The sequence below is a fragment of the Agelaius phoeniceus genome, chromosome 5 (genome assembly GCF_051311805.1).
Source record: "Agelaius phoeniceus isolate bAgePho1 chromosome 5, bAgePho1.hap1, whole genome shotgun sequence".
Taxonomy (NCBI): domain Eukaryota; kingdom Metazoa; phylum Chordata; class Aves; order Passeriformes; family Icteridae; genus Agelaius; species Agelaius phoeniceus.
The window spans coordinates 12,970,502-12,991,311 of NC_135269.1; the positions used below are offsets into that span (position 1 = coordinate 12,970,502).

Genomic DNA, 20,810 nt, shown 5'->3' on the forward strand with positions numbered 1-20,810 from the left:
GGGAGATTTATTAAAAAGAGCTACATACAGCCAGATGAAAAAGTTACTAGAAAGGAGCATAATTCAAAAAAAATGAAGGGTACATTGCAGAAAGGGCAGGCAAACTACTTATTCTATTTAATTTTATCTTAATCAGAAGAATAAATATCTGAAAGTACAACAGTTATGGGGAGAGAGAGAGAAAGAATGAGAGTGACCAAAAGAGCGTAGGAAGAAATAAAACCCATCAGGCAACCCAGCTCAATGAAAAGAAATCCCTCCTCTCTTAGCAGTCCAAGCCAAACGTTTCCTGAATCCTGACAATCCTCCATTCTTCTGCTTTCTGGCTGGCTGGAACCTGAACAAGCGCCAGTCAAGTCTGGGTGGGTGTGGAGCTGGCCAGATGGAGGATGTCAGAAGCATTTTGTGCTCCTCAGCACAAGTTGGCCATTAGAGCAGCCACTCGACAGAAGTGCCTGAGTCTGTCACATCTGTCAGGACAGTTTAGGGAGACCTTCAACATCACCAGCCTTGCAGACACTGATTAGAATGTGCAATTGTGTGTGCTAGAGAAGAGGTGCCTGCCTCCACTGGGATTTTTTGATGAAAATCATCCTTTCATCCTTTCTAGACTTCGTGACAGGCTTTCTCATGACCTCATTTGGGGACTAAGTACACCACAAACTGTGGTGCCTGGGACATCACTATCACGTTGCTGACAATCTGTCTGCCTAAATGCACAGTATTCAAGAAGGAAAGATGTTCTTCATCCTGTCTTACCTACACTTTAACCCAGCAGCCCAGGACCAAGCCACTGTCTTGAAGTCTGAGAACATGTGAGCAAAGCTATGGAGAAAAGAGCTTGTCAGGAAACCAAGTAAGATTAAAATTCCTGGTTCATCATCTACTCTCATCCTTAAAAAAAGTTGTAATCCATAAAGCAGCTGCTAAGAAGTAGAAAGTACTGACATAGAGCAATTGCTAAGAAGAAAATATTTATTTTTTTAGTTTCCAAAATAATGAAGAGTGCTTAAAAAGTTTTAAGCTTTTCTATGGATGCTTACTAAAGATAAAAGAAATCCATAAAAACACTTAGGTTGCCATTATGAAGAAGGAATTGATTCCCAAAGTTTATAAGCATTTCCTGCTTCAACTTAGCACAAGTTTTGTCAGAGATCATAGAAGTCCTAGAAAACCAAACTATATTTTATCAATAAATCTGTAAAACTATAAACCCTGAGGGGTTTTTTTGCAGGTATGATTTTCCTTTCTGTTAAGAATAGATCCAACTCCTATGAACAGCAGAAGTTTTTGAAATTGTTAAGTGAAAGGAGGCTCATCCTATCAGCACAGCTGCCATATGTTGATGGGCTGGAAAGGTGGACAAGTAACAGCAGAGCAGCATCTACACTTAAGATCCATCAAATGGCATTTTTCTCAAAGAGCAGAGAAGATGAGGAGAAACTTCAGACACCACATCCCATGAAGGAAGGAAATGTGTCAGGTGAAATTTGATGCACAATGCTTTCTTGGTCAGGCCTAGACAAGATAACCTGTCTTACCCAAACAATTCCTGGAGTTCTTAAATAACCACATTAATTAATTTGTTTTTAAATTAGGGAGAATTTTGAAGGTCTCAGATACTCCCCATGCAAGCAATGATCAAAATTAAAATTCTATTTAGCTAATTTAGTGTGTGTAATGCACAATAAGAACAATGAACAATAAGTGGAAGAACAACATGAACAATAAAGTGGGTGTCCTCTGTAGAGGACATGCTTGGAATACTGTTTACATTCCAGTCTCTCCATAACAAAAACTCTTTTGCAATAATAGAGGGAATTTAGGTAAGTCCAATAATGAGTATTCTTATAGTGGATAAATTCTTACACCAAGAAATACTTAAGTCAGACACTTTAAAAGACGGCAAGTGACAAAAAATTAAATGAAGATATATAAAAGTACCATTGATTGGAGAAGCTAAACAGGGGCTTTTACTGACCTCATTTACAGTATGAAACCAAAAGGAAAATGGATATAATGAAGAGGTTACAAATACAACCTCATAGAATAAAAATTTCACCTCACTGGAATGGAGTTATTCAAGAAAATCAGGAAAACAACACTTTTTTCTGAATATACCGGTATTTTTCAGTGCAATGTTTTCTGTCTGCTTTTGGTGCTCTCAGCCTGTTGCTGTCAGAGAGGCATTCATTGGTGCACCTCTGGAAGCAAAGACCAGTCAGAGAGGTGATCATTCACAGTAAACCAGATTCCTGAACTGCTGAGCCCCTGCTGACTGCTCTGCTGCCAGAGCACCCAAATGCCAGGCAGCCCCTGCCCTGCTTGGCCAGGCAATCCCAGCAGGAATGGCCAGCCCTGGATCAGCACCTACAGATCTAGCTGGATATCTGTACAGACCTTTCACACTTCAGAAAATGACCTCCTGCTTCCAAATAATGCATCATGGGCTTTCTTTGTTATACTCTTGAGGCAGTGATGCAAAGTTAGGGGTGAAAAAGGAGCCTAACATGTAACTTTAGACCATTTGAAGTGCTCAGGCCATAATCCAGTTCTTTCCATTTCCAAATAAGGAAATTCATTAGGATTCTAGCTACAGATTGAATGCAGTTTAAATATTTTCCTTTATCTTAGTTGTGGGTTTGGACTTACCTCCAACCTGTCATTTCCTTCACCTCAGGAAGAAAGCAAATGCTCTCATTTCAGCCAACATGCCAGCACTCTGATTTTTAACTCAGAAATAAAGTTCAGTGGGGCAAAACTCCTCACACAGTACTAATCTGCTTGACCTAATTTCTTCCTCTAGTTCCTTCTCCTGGTGCCAACACACTGCCCAGTGTAGCTCCCTTGTAGTTATACCCACAGATCTGCAATATGGACTTAGCTCTGAGCCCAGGCAGGCTGTGTGTGTGTGACTCCCATGCCTGCTGCTCCTACTAATGCCAACAGCAGATGAGTGAGCAGGTGGCATGCAGAAGATTTCTAATGCAGATCAGGAGAGCAGAACTGCCCACAGTTATTATGATTAAAACCCCACATTTGTACCTATTTTTGTTTTTGCATTCCTTCAAATCAAATAAAGCCAGGTTTCGTAATTAAGTCAAACCCCATAACTGGTTGCTGCAGTCAGCCCCAATCCAATTTTCAGTCTCAGCTATAACTCACTCCTAGACTCTAGAATCAGTTAAAGTTGACTCCAATCCAGCAATTTCTCAAGCTCTGCCTTTAAAACTCTAACTTGAAAATGAGCCTGTACCACCCAAGAGCACTGCTCTCACCAAACAATGCTGCATCAGTGCTCTGCTTTGTCCCCCTCTCCCCCTGCTCTGACTGCCACTGACAGGATATAGATATATGACTCATGGCAGCAGGACAAGGCAGAGGCTCCAGGGGCAGAGACCTTCTGGCAGCACAATAGGAAGCCTCATTCAGTAAACTCCCAAGGGCAACTTAGGCATGGAAACTTAGTGAAAAAAAGAGAACAGCAAAAACATGAAAAAAAAATCCTGCCCCCCAAACTGCTAAACAATAAAATCACACATCTCAAGGCCCTTCCTGCATTCCCGTCCAATCACTTCAATCCCTAAATGATGTTTTTTGTCACCAGCTCAACCAGCTCAGGTGGTCTCTGAAAATCTAGTTGTAACTTTGCTGCTCCACAGCCAGCCACTGTCTGCACAGGTTCTGGACTTGTCTGATAACGCCATGGATGGTGTGCAAGGAAAACCAGCAACATGGATGGATGGATGCACACACACACACAGACACACACACACACAAAGTGCCTGCAACTTCTCTGGTTTCTCAAGCAGAGCAGGCCACCTGCAGGTACTCCTCTGATCCATGGTGCACCACAGCCCACAATTTGAAAATTGCTTGTCCCAGGTGCACCTGTCACACTTAATCACATTTATTTGTATTGCTATCCAAGTATTCAGAGCCTGGAATGTGTCAAACCCTGCTGGTTTTAAGTAAACAAATGTCAGGGTAGCATAGCTTTTATAATCTACTTAAAACATATTACTTTTGTATCTCAAACAAGATCTCACAGTTTTAGCTCCCCCTATAAATCATCCTATACACCTAACACCTGCTCTTCCAACAAAAGAGTACATTAAAAGGCTTTAATGATTAGAAAGAAAATAAGTTTTTCTAAGGGCCACCTGGAAACACAAATGCAGGGCATATGTCTTTCTGTGTACCAGGAATTATACTGTCAGTCACATTTAAATAAGATATGTACATTCTGTACTGTTCTTCCTGCTATGTTTGAATAAAGAATAAACAGCCCCAAGGGTGCACAATATTTTCATATTTCAGTGTGCACTGAGAAGAATATGCTTTCAATGTTACTTGTCCAGAGGAAAGCAGTCCTTTTTTCAACTAGTCATTATTCACTACCAAAGAAAAACTATATAAAAGATGTCTTTATCAAGGGATATTTTTTCATGTTATAATTATTATTCTGCTCCCATTGATGAGTGAGTGACAAAAAGAATCTTTACTCTGGAAGTCTAATTGTGTAAGCAAACTGGTAACAGTACAGGTGGTCTAAATTTAAAATGGAAGCTCTAATCTTCAGTTTACTTTTCAAGTGTGAGACAGCCTTGACTGTGCAGCTCAGGAACATTCCCTGCCTGAGCATCGACAGACAGGAGCAGTGCAGAGCTGAGGAAAGGCCATGAGAGTGCAATATCCTGTACAACTGAGCTCCCACTGAAGCATGCAGGACACCACAAACCCAGTGATTTAAGTGAACTATCATGCAGCTTTCAGCAAATGGAGTTTACCTTGAGGTTTGGGTTTGGTAAGCTTCCCACAGGGTTTTGAGATTGTGACAGTCTTCTGGCAGTCAGCGTTATGAAGGGCTCTCTTTAGGTTCCCGGTCCGAGTCTTCAGGGCCGTGTTCAAGTCACATTCTCCCCAGGCCTGGAACTGGTACTTGCACTCCGCTGCAGCAAGGGAAAAAAAGGGCAAAATTTAAAACACAATGACTGAGCATGAAAACAAAAATGTTGTGAGTCTAATAGGACATCACAGGCAGCTGGTGCTTGCAGACAAAAAGATGTGTAACTGAAGAAAAGAATCCCAAGAAAACTTTAAAGATTATTTGCGGTGGTAATTGCAGTCTCCCCCCCTCCCCAATGCTTTAAAATTTAATCCTCTTGCCTTTGCATGGATATTGCATTTTTTGGCATATAAAGAGAAATCGATTCAGCTATGAATATGAACAGAACAACAACAACAAAAAAGAAAGAAACAGCAGAACAACAGTTTGAAATGTCGTTTACATTCCATATGTTTGTTTCTCCATTTGTGTGACACCAGAGGTTACCAAATAAAGCTTGAACAGTTTCTAGAATGTATGTGCACCCATAAACTTCTCAAGTCTAAAACTGAAGCACTGATTGTGTTGGTAAGGTCACAATAATTTCAAAATCATGCAAGCTGTTTACTAGTTAAAAAAGCCAAGTTTGCAAGAGTAATCAAATTTGAGTTTTGGACAGACATCTTGTCCAGGACAGATCTGACGTATCTTCTAAAACTGGTACATAAAAACCTTCTGAACTGAATGGTAAAAATGAAATCCCCTGGTTTGGAATGATAAAAATACACTGGTCTTCACTCCCTCCTTTCACTGCCCACACGGGTAGCCAGCCCCCCATGCTCCACATCACACATTGTAAAGTCTGTGACAACCATCGCAGAGGTTCACAGCTGTGAACTTGCACTGCTGCCCCAAACAGGGCTGAACACCACAGAGAGCAGATCCCAGCATGCAGGAAGGCAGAGTTTGTAATAAGTAAGTTATAGGGACTCTCTGCAGAGGAACTCTGAGTTAGCTGCCTTCTGATGCCCTGCACGTTCTAGCTCTGATGAACCAGAAATTCAGGACTAACGCCTTCTCCAAGACATCTGCAGAACTAAGCAGAAAAAACAGACTTGCTGCTCGATACTCAAAATAAAAACCAAAGTAAATCCCTTAAGAGAGGGATACTGACCTCCAAATTGCTTCTTCCAGTTGCAGGGAATCTTACACTTCTGAGTCTTGGTGGTTTGTTTGCACTCAGCTCCAGTGCGGGTGCCCTCGCGTGTCCCCAGGCCGCAGTCACCGCTGGTGGGCACGCAGACACTCCACTGCCATTCCCCACAGTCAGACTTCTTCGCCTTTTTCTCTGGATGAAGACAAGAAACCAAGCAAGAGAAGTTCTCAGTACCCAAAGCATGCAGAGAAGTTGCCTAAACTTAAACAAAGTCACAGCACCTGGAAGGGTGAGTAAGGAAGACATTTGTAACACAATGGCCTTAAAAGCAAAAGGTCTGACATCCTCTTCACAATTCTGCAGAGACAGATCAGCCCCTTTGAGTCCAAAGCAGGATGATCATTCAAACTCAGTCCCACTGCCATGTTTACTAGTCCATTCAGATATTCTCAAGTGGATTCTCATCTTCAGAAATCTAAAAACCCACAGGGATCACTGACCAAAACAGTAGAATGGGTCTCACTCAGACAGCTCTGTCTCCAGAGTGGCATGCAAATATCCTCAGTTCCAGCTGAAGCACTATACACTATACAATGAGAAATCTATGTGCTGAAATTGTGTATCAGAGGATTTGAACACCTCCAGGAAACAGGTGTGGGATGCAAACTTTTGATTTGCTGTACCATGTCACATTTTATATAACAGTATACTTCATAGGCAAAGGAGCTACATGGAGAAGTACACTTGAAGTGCTCTTAATTCAGGTGGGTTTGTTGCTCAGGGAAAAAAGTAAGGATCATGATTTTATTTAGATCCTTAAACAAAGTCTTATGAGGAAAGATAGCAATGTTATCAAACCCAAGGATTCACAAAACTAATTACTTAGGACCCTAAATTATCACAAGTAACTGTAAATATATAAAATTTCTTTTCTTTTAGGTCTTGCATGTTTATGCTATCATTTTCTCATATTTCCACAAAGCCAAAATGGTTAAAAAGCTCCTTTTTTTTACTGGGAACACTAATTCTGATGGACTCACAGTTCATACTATCTGGTCGATATAAGTCGCCTGAAAATAATAAGACCTTAAGAAAAACACGTTCTTTAAAAAATGTCAAAACTGAGTTTGACAGATATGAATTTTCCACCCTGGGCCAGTTTCTCTTATAATGAGGTCTGAGTTCATCACTGACAGAAAGCAACTACTGCTGGATGTCTGCCTGTCTGTGCAACAGCGAGTTAGTACAATTCTTTGTCAGAGGATTTCCACATCACACAGCATTAGTGTAGCACTGACATATATAACACTGAGCAAGTGACATAACTGCTCTTTCATCACTCCTGTTTGGTTCCCCCTAAGTCAAGCATGAAACCATTCACAGAGCACATTTTAAGCTGCTTTGCACTATCCACTGTGTGATAAACCACAGACTCCAGTCTCTGGGGCTGTCAAGCTGCCACTTGACATGGAAACTCCTTTCTGCTTCCCTATTTAACACAGAACAGCATGTCACAGCCAAAAATCCTACCCTGATGTCAAAAGGCTAACAAATAACCTGATTTCATAACAAAACCAGAAGCATTTGACATTCTCACACACATGCAATCTATCTTGGGGATTAACTCTGAATCAGACTGGACCTTACCTGGTTTCTCTTTCTTGCCAGCCTCAGTGGTACTCACGGCTGCCAGAAGGAAAACGAGTGCCAGGAGGGCAGCTGTGAACATTCGACGTTGCTGCTGTTGCTGTTTCATTCTGCAGATCAATGACAGAGAGGAAGAAAAATGGTCAGTGAGACTGTAAAAACTGGGACTCCAACTAAAGCATTTTTGGGAAGCTCTGCTTCAGGACCACAAGATACAAGCAGGTCAGACATAATTAGCTATTGCCAGAATGGGTAATTATCTCCACTCCAGAGAAAATACAGAGATTTTTAACTATTTTCCAGCCTGTGTACCAAATCCCTGATCTACATCACTGATCTTATTGGAGGAGTTTTGCCACAGGAGGTTCTGTAACTACTGCTTGTCTTCTAAAACCCTGTTAGAGAAACAAGGATCCTGACAGGTCTGGAACCCCTCTCTTCTTTTCTGACCTCTGGCTATGTAATAATAAGCAAAACATACACTTCATTTTTCAGTTTATCAATTCATATGAGGTAGGAAACACTCTACTGTCTACCTTGCAAGGGTTGAAGTTCCTATTAGGCTTAGGTGACATCTGAAAAGAGCTTCTTTCACAAAAACTTATATAGGTGATATGTGATGCATTATCTTAATTGTCATTGGCATGTTGCTGCATACTTCTTCCTTCCCCTTCAATTAGTGTCTCTTCATAATATAAATTAAGCTAATTGTTTGAAACACAAAGTAGGCACAGAGATAGCACTTGCACATACTGCTAGAGGCTATTCACAGCATGCTAATAAACCTCAAATCTGGATTTGGGAAGCAAATATTCAAATACAAAAAGGTATTAAATACATTTGCTTGGGATTGAAGCATCAGTCACCAAAAGTCATTCTGAGCTTTCCCTTTCCCGTTTCTATAATTTGCACTATCTCATTTTGGCACTGTTTAACAGAACACAGGGCCTTCAATACATATGTTAAAAATAAGGAAGCTCCCCCTTTCCTAGAGACATCTCTCCAGTAGGCAGCCAGGTACCAAGATAGTGGACTAGAGATTGCTCGGATGAAAGGAAGGTTTCTCCAATTTTTTTGTTTTGTTTTTCTTCAAACCAGGACCCATGATGTTCATGTTACACCACCCTTCAGAGGAGGGGTAACAGTGCCACTAAGACAGTCTTTAACTAGACTGATATTTACAGAGAGTTTAATGGCAGCCTGATCTCATTCTGCTGAGCACAGCAGCCGTGGAGGAGAAATATTTCTCAACATGAACAAAGAACAAAATGTATTTGAAATTTAATTTGGCACTCCTCAGTATTCTCTGCTGGCAACCTCTTGGTCAAATGCAACATAATTGTAACTGACATGGAAAACAGGAGAGGAATCCCAAACATGGAGACTTTAAAGTATCTGGCTTTAATATCATTCTAGAAGTCAGATGAGACAACTTAATAGCTGTGTTGAAATAAAGTTCATTTGAAGACTGCAAGAGGCCTGGCATTCAAATGTCTGAAAGAGCTGTCATTAGGACCAGTTTCATTTACTTCAAAAGAAAGTATCATTTCCCATGAAGAAGAAGAAAGCACCACCATTGTTTCCAGCAAACTCAGAGCCCAGAGTAGAGCACGTGAGTTGCCAGAGAGCTTGGGTTTGTTTTTCCTTTTCTTCTGCTGCATGTTTCCACTCAGAGCCTCTCATGTTTCACAGAAAAGTAATAAAATAAATGAAATAGATAAATAAAAAAATACATTAAAAAAAGCAATTAAAAACTAAATATGCAACCTGCCTTTTAGCTCAGCTTACTTAAAATTGCCTTTCCATAATCAAATGAGCACCTCTTTCACAAGGAAAGACTGAGAGAATTGTGTTTGTGCAGCCTAAGAAAGAGAAGGCTTGGGTGACCTAATTGCAGACTTCCAGGACCTAAAGGGAGCTCCTGAGAAAGATGAAGAGAGGAGCATGTAGTGACAGAACAAAGAGGAATTAATTCAACTTGAGAGTAGGGTTAGATTAGATATTAGGGAAAAAATCTTTACTGTGACTGTGGTGAGGCACTGAACAGGTTATCCAAGGAAGTTTTGAAAGCCTTACCCCTGGAAGTGTGCAAGGCTAAGTTGGATGGAGTGCTGAGCAAAAAGGTGTCCCAGCCCATGGAAGGGGGTTGGAATTAAATGGTCCTCAAGGTCCCTTCCAATCCAAACGATTAGATGATTCAAACACAGTTGCCGTACTATTTAAAAATCAAACTCCACACTCCGTTGCTTTCCTTTGGGGGAGCTTCCCCACCAGTAGCACTGCACATCCCCTAGCACCCCATTTTCACTATAATTTGTCTTCTCACTTCATCTCTTCCGATCAGCTTCCCAGAATCCTTTGTTGAAGGAGAGAGTTAATTTCATGGAAGCACGTATAGCAGGAGATACAAACACTCTCATATCTCAAGTCACTGTCTGCTGGGTGTCAGAAGCTGAAGCAAAGGCAGCACTAGTGGTTTCACTCTGCAGGATGCCACCAAATACCAGAGATGGTCACAGTTTTGGCGCTGCCCACCCCAGGGACCTGGGATGTGGTCACACATACCCCAGAGGCTCCCCAGTCACTGGGAGTCATGGATAATTGTTACTAGGGAAGCTGCCTCATATTAAGTTGAAAGGGACTCAAATTTAAATCAGACTGACATTCTTTTCAGCAAAACAGATGGGGAGAATAGTTTGGTTTTGGAGTCTGAAACATTCCAGAAGCCCTATAAACAAAACCCCACAGAGCCTTAATATAGCATGTTTTCCTAAGACTCAAGACTCCCCTACAGCCAAAACACTTGCCAAATGTCTAATGCAAACACTAAACCTGCAGAGATATAGATATTTTGTCTCTCTGCAGAGACCCAGGCTGCTTCCTGAAGTGCCTTTCCTCTCCCCACAAGTGAAAAGCCATGTTGTACAAATGGAGACTGCCTCACACCACACCAACACCTCGAATATGATGTAACCAGTACAACCAGAGAAAACCATTTAACTGTTTTGCAATGGTAAACAGCAAAGGTGGGTGCTCTCACAAAATTACAAGCAGCCCATATGTAGTACTCACAAAATAGTAGGGTTTTTTTCCAAAAGGCTAGAAAATGCCATCTACCAGCAAGTATGTGAGTCCAATGCTCAGTTTTTCTTGCAAATATTTTAGTTGGCAGGTAAAAGATAGATTAAGATAAAAACTCACCAGCCCAGACTTGTTTCTGCAAACAATATATTCTACTGACAATAACTGTGTCTTGTTTGGTTTACTTTTTCAAAATTCAAAGGTGACAGTTCTTCCTTCTTATTAGATTCTTTGATAACATTTTTTGTTCAACCATTGATTTAAAGAAATGCCAGAACTGGTAACAGCAATGACACAAAAAGTGTTACACTATATACAAAATGGACTCCTCCTGGATATTTTAATTTTTGTAATGAGCCCTCTGGCTACACCAAGGGTAACAAGTTAATCATGTGCCATGAGAGGAAAGCATCTCTAAAATCCTGTATGACAGCCCCTAAACAGAGCAAGGTGGCAACATGTAAACAAATAGCAGGGATATTTACAGCCACAGAAAGACAAAGATAAAAGTGAAAGAAAGAAAAGAGATTTTTGAGGTGTGGGCTGCTACAGGAAACTTCAGAAGAGAGAAAGAGATTTAGAACAGTTTAAATGGGAAGTTGGAACAACATGAAGAAAAGAGTGTGAGCAATCACATAAAGAGCACCAAAACAGGAAAGAGAGGAGAGAGAAGTGGTTAATGATAGTTAAACACTAAACCAGAGAGTGTTAAAAAAGCATGAAGTGTAAAATGAAGGGAGAATTGAAGACCAGTTGACATACACCATAGCAAGCAGCTTCTGGCAGCAACAATAAGGCATAAGAATTACTTCAGGCTCACAGTTGATTTCATAGTCAATCTCTGCTTGGAGTAAAAAATGAAAGGAAAATTTTAAAATGGCAAGAAATCAGAGAATTAATGGCTTAATCAACCATCCATCCAGGTTTCAATTACATGTTGAGCCTCAGAAAGAGAATCGGGCAGAAATCACTCATGGCTGCAGTTTAAGGGACTTTTTGAGCCAAGCTTAAGCCTCCCAATCTGAATGCCACAATAGCCCCAGCCTGATTTTACAATTCCACTGAAGTGGGTAACCCAAGGCAGCACAGGCATTTCCATGCTGTTCTTCTTAGACCTCTGGATCTCTGCTAGAGCCAGTCAAGCTTGCCAGAGTGACTCAATCTGCACTTAAGACAATTAGCTTACACCCAGGTACTCCTGAATCTGAACAAGTCTTTGCTGAACACAAGCATTCAGAACAAAGCAGAAAACTTTGGATGAAGCTCTATTGGTAAGAAAGAGTTTATTTTTCTTAGCCTGACTGAAGCTGGCATACGCAACACATCCCAGGATCATATATGCCTTTTATAGGTGGCTTTTTTTGCTGTTAATAACTTTTATGCACAAACCCTTCCCTTCATCTGTTCTTTACAAAGCAACTGGCAAGGTCCCAGATTATATAAGCAAATATTTCATTATTAGTCCACATGAGTGCAATCTACCACTCTGAACAATCAGGTCTTCTCACATTATTATAACAACCTGTCCATATCCTCCAGCTTTTCCAGTATAACGTGCCAAACACCAGCTGTGTTGATGATACTGTTAAGCTGCATCTATAGCAAGACTGAAGGTATTGCCATTGCTAATGATGGGCCATGGGCTCTGGAGTGAGTTTCCCAGGGCTCTGGACCAAGGCTTGATGGGATTTGCCCTTTCTGAGCATTCCTTGGCCTGTCCACAGCTTTGTCATGTTTGCTTTAGCTGCAACAGCATTTCTTCTAATTGACCAACCAGCTGTGGCTGATTTGATTTACTTTTCTTTGTCATTGTATGGAGCCACACAGGTTTTCTGACTCTATTATGATAATATCTTATAAAGAATTGCAGGGCTGGTATGTTAGCAAAGGCCTTGAGAAGGGGAGACACAGGATACCGTGCAGAGGAATGGAGACGTGGAAGATATGAGATGGGGCACCAGCTTATCAACAGAGACACTAACACTTGCTATAAACATCTGTCCCAAGGTCAGATAAAGAAATTCAGACATGGATCTAGACAAAACTGGATATAGGGGTAGGAAAGAGAAAGCAGAAATAGTTTCCAATATACCTAAAAGATGTAATTTCTAGGAAGTTTGGATATAACAAGACTGCAGACCAATAAAGAGAGAGAAAGGTATCAAAGCATGCTAGCAAACCTTAAAAAAACCTTAACCCCAGGTTGATCCTAGAGCAAGGAAACAGCAACATGAACATCCTCCTGGACAAGGACTCCAGAGGATAGCAGGTCACCATAACAATCTCTACCACCCACACCATGAAATCACCAACCTGAGGGCCAAGAAGAGCAGGGGAAGGGTCAGCATAACATCAGGAAAAGCAGTTGAATCTAAGTGTATTTTTAACAATTTAACTGGTGGTGGCGTTGTTAACATTATTACAACACCTGCATAGATATAATCTTTTTCTGCAATAATTACATCTGCACTAATAACAATCCTTGGATCAAACCATTAAGATTTAAATTATACTAGCAATAAATGTTTGGCTTAATATAACTATATAAAAAGGTATGGCTCCTCTTCTGCAGTAAACAATATTTTGAGCTATGATTCCCAGCTTCACACACTATTATTTTCATCCCATGACCATGAATAAAAATGCATCCCAGGTGCAGATAAGAAGTTCCTGCAACCCATTATTTTTCTTCAAAACACTGTTCAATTTGAGTCCTCTTTAAACTCCCTGTCCACTTTAGAACTAACTTTTGCATTAATCCTTCTTTTTTCCTGCTTGAATGAATAATTTCTCATCAAGTCCCACAACAAATACTTTAATAAATTACAGTTTGATTAGTGCCAGATTAGTCACATCTACAAAATCAGTTTTTAAATGAGCTAGTTTGGGACATCAATCTCCTTTCAGTAAACACATGCTGTGTTTAATGAAACTTAATATTTAATTCCAGTTCTTAAATTATTCTCCTATTCAAAATGTGCTCTACTTTGCAGTCCATTGAGGGCAGATGTCTGCAGCTACCTGGATCTACTTCTTTCCCTCTTCTTAATTGTAAATATTTTATTTGCTAAACTGCAGTTGTACAACAGCAGGAAATAAAATTTGATCCATGGTTTAATGGTCTTAATGAATCTGAAATGTCACATGCCATTTTTTACAGTGGTCAGAGATGGAAACACAAGTTTTCTCTGTAAAAGAGACATTAAGAGCAGTTGGCTCATGGGAGTTTTACCTCAGAAACACTTGAAGAATCTCACTTGAAGAGTCTTTTGCTTCTCCAGGTCTTTATCTCATTCACCACCTGCTGCATGCCCCTATGTCCCACCTGATCTCCCACCTGAGGCAAAAGCTAGCATGCTTCTGGAGCCAGACCTTTATGAGCCATAATCTTCCAGCTGTAGCATGTTCCCTCTTCCTTCACACACGTACACATTTCCTTTGTTGTCTTTATTTACACTAGTAGGGAAATAAAATTAAAACGCTAGATTTGCTCTTCGTTGCCCTTGCAAGATTTAAGCCAGCTTAGTTTTTGGGGAGTCTCAGCAATCTTCTGTGTATGGACTCTTAAGACACTACTTTATAGGATAATCACTGCCATTTTTTTAAATTTCTGCAAGCTCACAATAGCACTTCAGTGGGCTGATACCCAGTTAGGTATGGAATTCTGCTCTACAGCTTTCTCCCCCACTCTTTTTCTTGAGGAAACAAATATCAATTTTATTTCTAGCTTGATAGAAATAAATCTTAATCAGTCCTTTATTAAAAAATTTGCATCAGTCCAACACACATCACCAGTTTACCTAATTTCACAAAAGCCAACTTTTAAAATTTAAAACTTTAAGCAGATCTATATTCATGCTCCTATGCAACATAAAGCAAATCAGCTTGCTAACACTTGATGAAAATGGTTATTTTTAGGGATAAACTTTAAGATGAGATATAAGATCATACTGAATCAAATTCTAAAATAGCTCAGCTTTTTAGAGTTCTATATTAGGTGGTAAAGAAATCACATCAATACATTTTAGCACCTATTACTATTAGCACTTTTTACCTTCTAATTTAAGTTGTGAACGATAAATCTTTCTGTTATGAAAGATCTCGTTCTATTTTACCTGTGCATAATCACACAAGTTATCTACATCCAACTTTGGGAGACACAAAGCTAGCAGATGTTTTTCCATCCTCCTCCAAGATAAGATTCACCTGACTGCCTTATGGATCACAGAATCACAGAGTGCACTGACTTGGGAAAGTCCATCGAGTCCACCTGGCCCTGCACAGGACACCCCAAGAATGACACCCAGGAAAATCATCCAAACACTTCCTGAGCTCTGTCAGGCTTGGTGCTGACACCGCTTCCCTGGGGAACCTGTTCAGTGCCCAACCAGCCTCCGAGGGAAAAACTTCGTCCTGATTATCCAACCTAAACCTCTTCCAACCAACTTGAGGCTGTTTTGTTGAGTCCTGTCTCTGATCATGAGAGGGAAGATACATGCAGTATCTTGTCTTGGTGCCTGCCCCTCCACTTCCCCTCATTGAAGACCACATTGAGGTCTCCCCTCAGTTTCTTCTCCAGGCTGAACAAAACAAGTACACCAATAGCTTGCTTTTATTAATTTATTTAGTGTATATCTTTAATTTCCAGCTATATTTCCTTTGCTGTGGTTTCTCTCTTTTTGGAACCTTTTCTGGACCTTCGAGTTCTCTTAACCAGTCATGACTACCACTACAGAGTGTGTGGGGGCTAACCCAATAATTTTCACTTGCAACTATTACACCTCTTTCCGGCTTCTCCAACCAACTTCCCAGGCCACCCACACCTGATATTTCTCTCTGTTCTCACCCAAATGTATTTCAGTTTGCAACTTCTCCTTAACTGCTTTCTACTGTGGTTTATAATCTAATTTAGTTCTTTGCCTTGTCTACCCTGCCATTGTAGTGTCATTCCTTTATCCAATGCAAAATCTTTATTTACCTTACTTTTCCTTTCCTGAGTATGAAAAGCGGACATAGATTCACATACCTTTCTCTGTATACATTTTTAAGGGTAAAGCTCACCAAGCTCTTCTCAGAGCTCAAAATCTTGAGTCTCCATCATTTTATCACACCTTCACAGACCAGAGAAATCCTGTGTTCATTTAAAACTATTACTATAGCCTTAGTGATCTAAGTCCAAGACTGAACCAAGATTCAAAGAAAGACTCTTTAATTATAATAACTGACTGTTCAGCCAAATGGTCTCCCTCTGGCTAAAAAACACGTCTTAATCTCATTTATAACAACAGTGATCTTTCAGAATGATTTTTTTAAAGAAAACCTATTAGGAAAATGATGAAACACTGAGTTTTCTTCTTTTGACAAAGTAATTAATGAAATTATATTTTGCACTTGGGTAGGTAGGGGTGAGTGGGTTGGTCAGTGTATCAAACACTTCCCTATATTTATTCCGAGACCTGCAGCCCCTGCATTTCTGCCCAAAGCAAAACCTGTGTGCTCATTTCTCATACTTCTGTGACTTTTCTGAGAGGGCTTGGTATCCCCTTGGCCCATAGCAGTGAATTTTTGGCAGCTCCATCGCTTACTCCAAACACTGGACGCCAGTACTGTGAACCTGTGTGCTAACAAGACAGTTCAAAGCTATGCAGGAAACTGAAAATAAGCTCCCTGCACTTCAGCCCTGGAGCAGAGCCAGCACCCCAACAACAGCCTTCAGGTCCCCGTTTCAAAACACACAACCCAGTGCAGCTGACGGGTCACCCTGTCTGGGAAAATGATAAGAGAATTAATTAGAGAAATTCAACTAGCAGCTACTTTTCAGCTTTTCCTCTTTCCTTCCTCTACCTTGCTTCCACTTGGGGGTAGAGAGAGGGACCATCACACATGGAAGCAGCTCCAGCAATGCTCTCCCTCCACACAGGAGAGGAAAAGCTGCCAAGCAGCAGCTGGCAGGGAAGAGGCAATTGCTTCAAGGTGAGCCAGTGCTGGAAAGAGTTGGGTAAGCAGCAATTTATTTTGCAGTACAGTGGCAAATTTGAAAAACATAAAATTGAGTGTAACTATCTGTTTGTGGCTCCAGATCAGCCAGGGAGATGTGAGAAAGCTCTAGAAGGCTGAAATTATATTTGAAAAACCTTCTGTATTTTTTAAACTAGCATTTATGCTCAGCTACAGCACAGAGTGCCATAAGAACAAGCAAGAATTAAACAGTTAGGTAAAAAGGAAAAAAAAAAAATCATAGCATGACCCTTCTGATAAGCCCAAGGCAAACACTTCATTTCAAAAATTGCAGTGTGGGGGATGACATTTTTCAACATGTAACCAATTCTATATTCTCTTTTCAACATGGACATTATTAAGGGCCAGAAAAATGAGCAATGAGGCCAGGGAATTATGGCAATGCCATAAAAAGAAGTAGGGAACCAAGAGTTACATGCCTGAAGAAAATTACTAACATGCAAACACACACAAAAAAAAAGGCAAAAAACAAGGACCTATTAACACATCCCATCTAGTTTTGTTCAAGTAAATAAACTAATTAGTTCATTTGTGGATAACAGTTCCCCTAGTCTTTGATATTTGCTTAGCTGATTGCATATTTGTCTCTCACATCAGGCTAAGGCAAATACACATACTGGGGATATTTTATATTTCTAATTCCCCAGACACAAATGAATAGTTCAGCTTGATAACAGACACCCGTAGGTACATGAGTTCTGCCTTTAAATGCTGAGCATAATTTACACTGGTGCAAGACTCAAGAAAATGGACGGTACAAACAAATACAGATGGAACATTTCTTTCATTTTTCCAAAATGTTCCATGGGAGAGCATCAGTTTCCACAGGACAGTAAGTCTTTGAAAGCATTCTTATTAATTAAAACAAATTTATGTGTGTTTTTATAAGCTCATTACTATACAACTGCATTCCCTTCCATTTAAAAAAATAAATAAAAAATGTGAAAATAATTTTACACAAGGTATACAGAGGACCCCTCTTTTATCTGATCAAAGAATAATGAATCACTTATAAAAGGTGGCATTTTCAGGGGTCAAAATTTAGCATTCATGCAGTACAGTTGTGAACAAGATATAATGGTAGCAAATAGTTCCTTCCTCAAAGGAAAAGTGTAGTAAGTGGAAACACAGTGCTAAACAAACACAACAGGCAGCACCTTGATTAAAAGGCCAAAGAATTAAAAATCTGGAGTGGAAATGGTCAAAACTTTCAAGGGGATTAAAAAATGTTATGCTTCTCTCTTTCCAGACCTCCAACATCAGATTTTTAAAAAGTGCTTTTATTTTTCAGAAAGCCTAGGGAACACATCTAATACTTCCAAACAGTAATAATAGAGAAAATACCCAACTAACAACCTAGCAACAACAAAAAAAGACCCATTCAGTATCATAAACTGATGTTAAGAAACCAGCCATGTCTATAAAGGGATGAAAAAACATGCTGTGCTTTCACAAAAAGCATTACATTCCTTTAATGCAAAAGGGATGGTTGCTATTTTTTCTGCTGGTCCCCTGTGAGTGTACAGAGATCATTTTCTTAGCCCTGGACTTCAAAAATTGTCTTAGAAAATAGATTTCTGAAATGGACATTGCTGTTGAAATCAGTTTCCTCTCATTCCCTGAGCTCTTATTTTGTTCTCATCCACAACCCACACATTTTCTTCCTCTTTTGCTCTTTGTGGGTCTGAGCAAGTCTGAATTGATAACTAATACAGTTCTGCAACTTCCTCTTCTGTTGACCTCCCACTCCTACTGCTCCAGCTGTGAGGCTGGAGAAACAAAACAAAAACCCAAACCAACTCAGATTTCACTTCATTCTACTATATTTCCAAATCTTAACTGAAAAAGACATTTTAAGTCACTTGTTACTGTAATTTTTCCCCTCCCTGCTCTTTCCACAACAATCACTGCTGTCATCTCAGTATCAACAAAATCTCAGTGGGTTTCTTAGACTTTCATTTCTCCAGGACTAAAGATTAGACACTTCTGGATCTGCTCACCAGGAAGACCACAGGACTTCCATTCCCTCCACAGGTCTTTGTTTCAGTGACAGAGAGGCCAAGTTTCTGACTGAACTCTCCTGTGCATGCTGTGCATCACCGTTTCTCTCCTCTTGCTGTGGTCAGGAGTACCACAGTGACTGGTAAATCCTCTCTTTCTATTCCCTTTCACCTCTGCTCTCCCAAGGTGCAAAAGATGCAATTACTTCATGATAGCAGAAGGAAAACAGGCTCTTAGTAGTTATTCTTTCTGCCTCTTTCCACACCTCAGACTACCAGTGGGTTTGCTCTTCCTAATGATGTTCTGGTTGCCTGAGACTTAAAATGCAAAGAATTTTTTCATGGGTTTTCAAACTCTGGTAAGTGACCAGATATCAACTACTCCACTACCATGACACTACAAGACCAGAAAAGGGCAAATAAATACTATTACAGAGAGCCTTCTGTAATAAAGATATAAAGAATATTGCTGACACCTCCTTGACTACCTAATGTGTTATCATTTACCAGAGATTAATTTGGGTACCTTCTGAAAAATGTTAGAAAAAGGAGGGGCATATTCCCATTAACTTGCTGAACAGAAGGTAGAAAAGATTCTCTCACTCTCCCTGTCTATCCAAAAGAAAGTTTTCTTTACTCATATAAATTCATTTATTGGAACAGAGCAAGCTTATGAAGCCCCATTTTCCTGTCCATTGCAGTTGTAACAACGCCCTGTGGGTATCACAGTCAAGAAGGGAAAAAAAAAGGAGCAATCAAGGAGCAATATTTGTAACTGGGTCCAGAACCAAAGATTATTACTGATACTGTGAGGACACAAACCATGTGCAAATGTACTTTGATATCACCACAGTCCCAGTGGTCACACCACCATTGTGAATAAATCATGGTTTGAGAGCTGTTTAAGCTGTGACATGATTTGCATAATGAACAGCTGTACTGTACAAGCCAAACAGATGCCTCCACTGTATTTTTATTTTCATTTTCTCCCTCTGCCCCAATGAAGACATTTTCAGCTCAATGGCAGTAGGCAAATCACAGCATCTGTCACTATCCTCACTTCTGCATCTATGGAACAGGGATAATAGCACTTGCCTCCCTTAAAAGAACACTGAGAAACCCATAATAAAAATGATTATGTGAAGAGGGGATAATTTTATTAGCCAGCATCAGCTGCAGCTTGCTCTACTTTCCTGCATCTCATGCCTCCATGGTTCCAGGTTTTGAGCAGGGTAGCCAGACTCCCTCAAGCAGAGGAGAGCAGCAGGAACACTGTGAAACTCCCAGTGGCTCAGCAGGCTGCTAAAGGAAAGCTGCCAGACTCAGCAGAACCCCCTTATCTTTGATAACTACCTTTCCTCAAAAGTAAACAAATTTTGGCAAATATTTGAGTTTGATTTGCCTGAGATGACTGTCAGGTTGGAGAATTTTTACTAGAGTTTGTTTGGTTGGTTTCTTTTAATCTTCAAATCAGGCTCTGGGAAATAGGCCATACCCATAAAGAAAATAACCCATTTTATTTCATTTATTCAATACGACTCTGTCTTCTTTGTTGTTTGTCCCTTCAGATGACATTCCAAAATATGCAGTACAGACAGAAAACTATCTAACCTGAAAGCACAGAACCTCTCACCAATGCTCTCTATTAATCTTTCCAAAGGACTCTATTTATACTTTTTTTTTCAGAGAAATTGTCTCTTTGCTTCATGTGACAAACACCAGGGCATTGGGACAGCTATGCAAAAATGAATTAGGAGGAAATTAAATAAACTGAAACAAAGGCTATGTGAAATGAAATCTATGTCTCAGCCTTGTTGTGACACAGGGCTAGAATGTGCATTTAAATCCTTCTCTTCCAGAAACAGTGAGCAGAGGGCAGCAGCTGTGTGGCATGTTATCTCATCTCTGCAGTCAGCAAACAGCATCTCCTAGGCACAAATGCCCTCCAGTGTGACACCAGTCAGCAAATAGAGCCAAAAGCCCAGACCTCATGTTCTGCAATTGACTCATAGAAATATTGAATATTTTAGGTTGGAAATACCTTTAAAATCATCAAGTTCAACCATCAACCTAGACTGCC

General features: G+C 40.2%; 1 protein-coding gene across 2 annotated transcripts in view; it reads right to left on the minus strand.

Moving 5' to 3' along the window:
- Nucleotides 1–20,810, minus strand: part of PTN (pleiotrophin) — a 78,603-nt gene that overhangs the window by 16,595 nt on the left and 41,198 nt on the right. For both annotated transcript variants that reach the window (XM_077178323.1, XM_054631953.2), the window contains exons 2-4: nt 7,632–7,741; nt 6,003–6,176; nt 4,791–4,952 (exon numbers count right to left, since the gene is read on the minus strand). In XM_077178323.1, the coding sequence (XP_077034438.1) occupies nt 4,791–4,952; nt 6,003–6,176; nt 7,632–7,741 (446 nt within the window). The remainder of the gene's footprint in view (nt 1–4,790; nt 4,953–6,002; nt 6,177–7,631; nt 7,742–20,810) is intronic.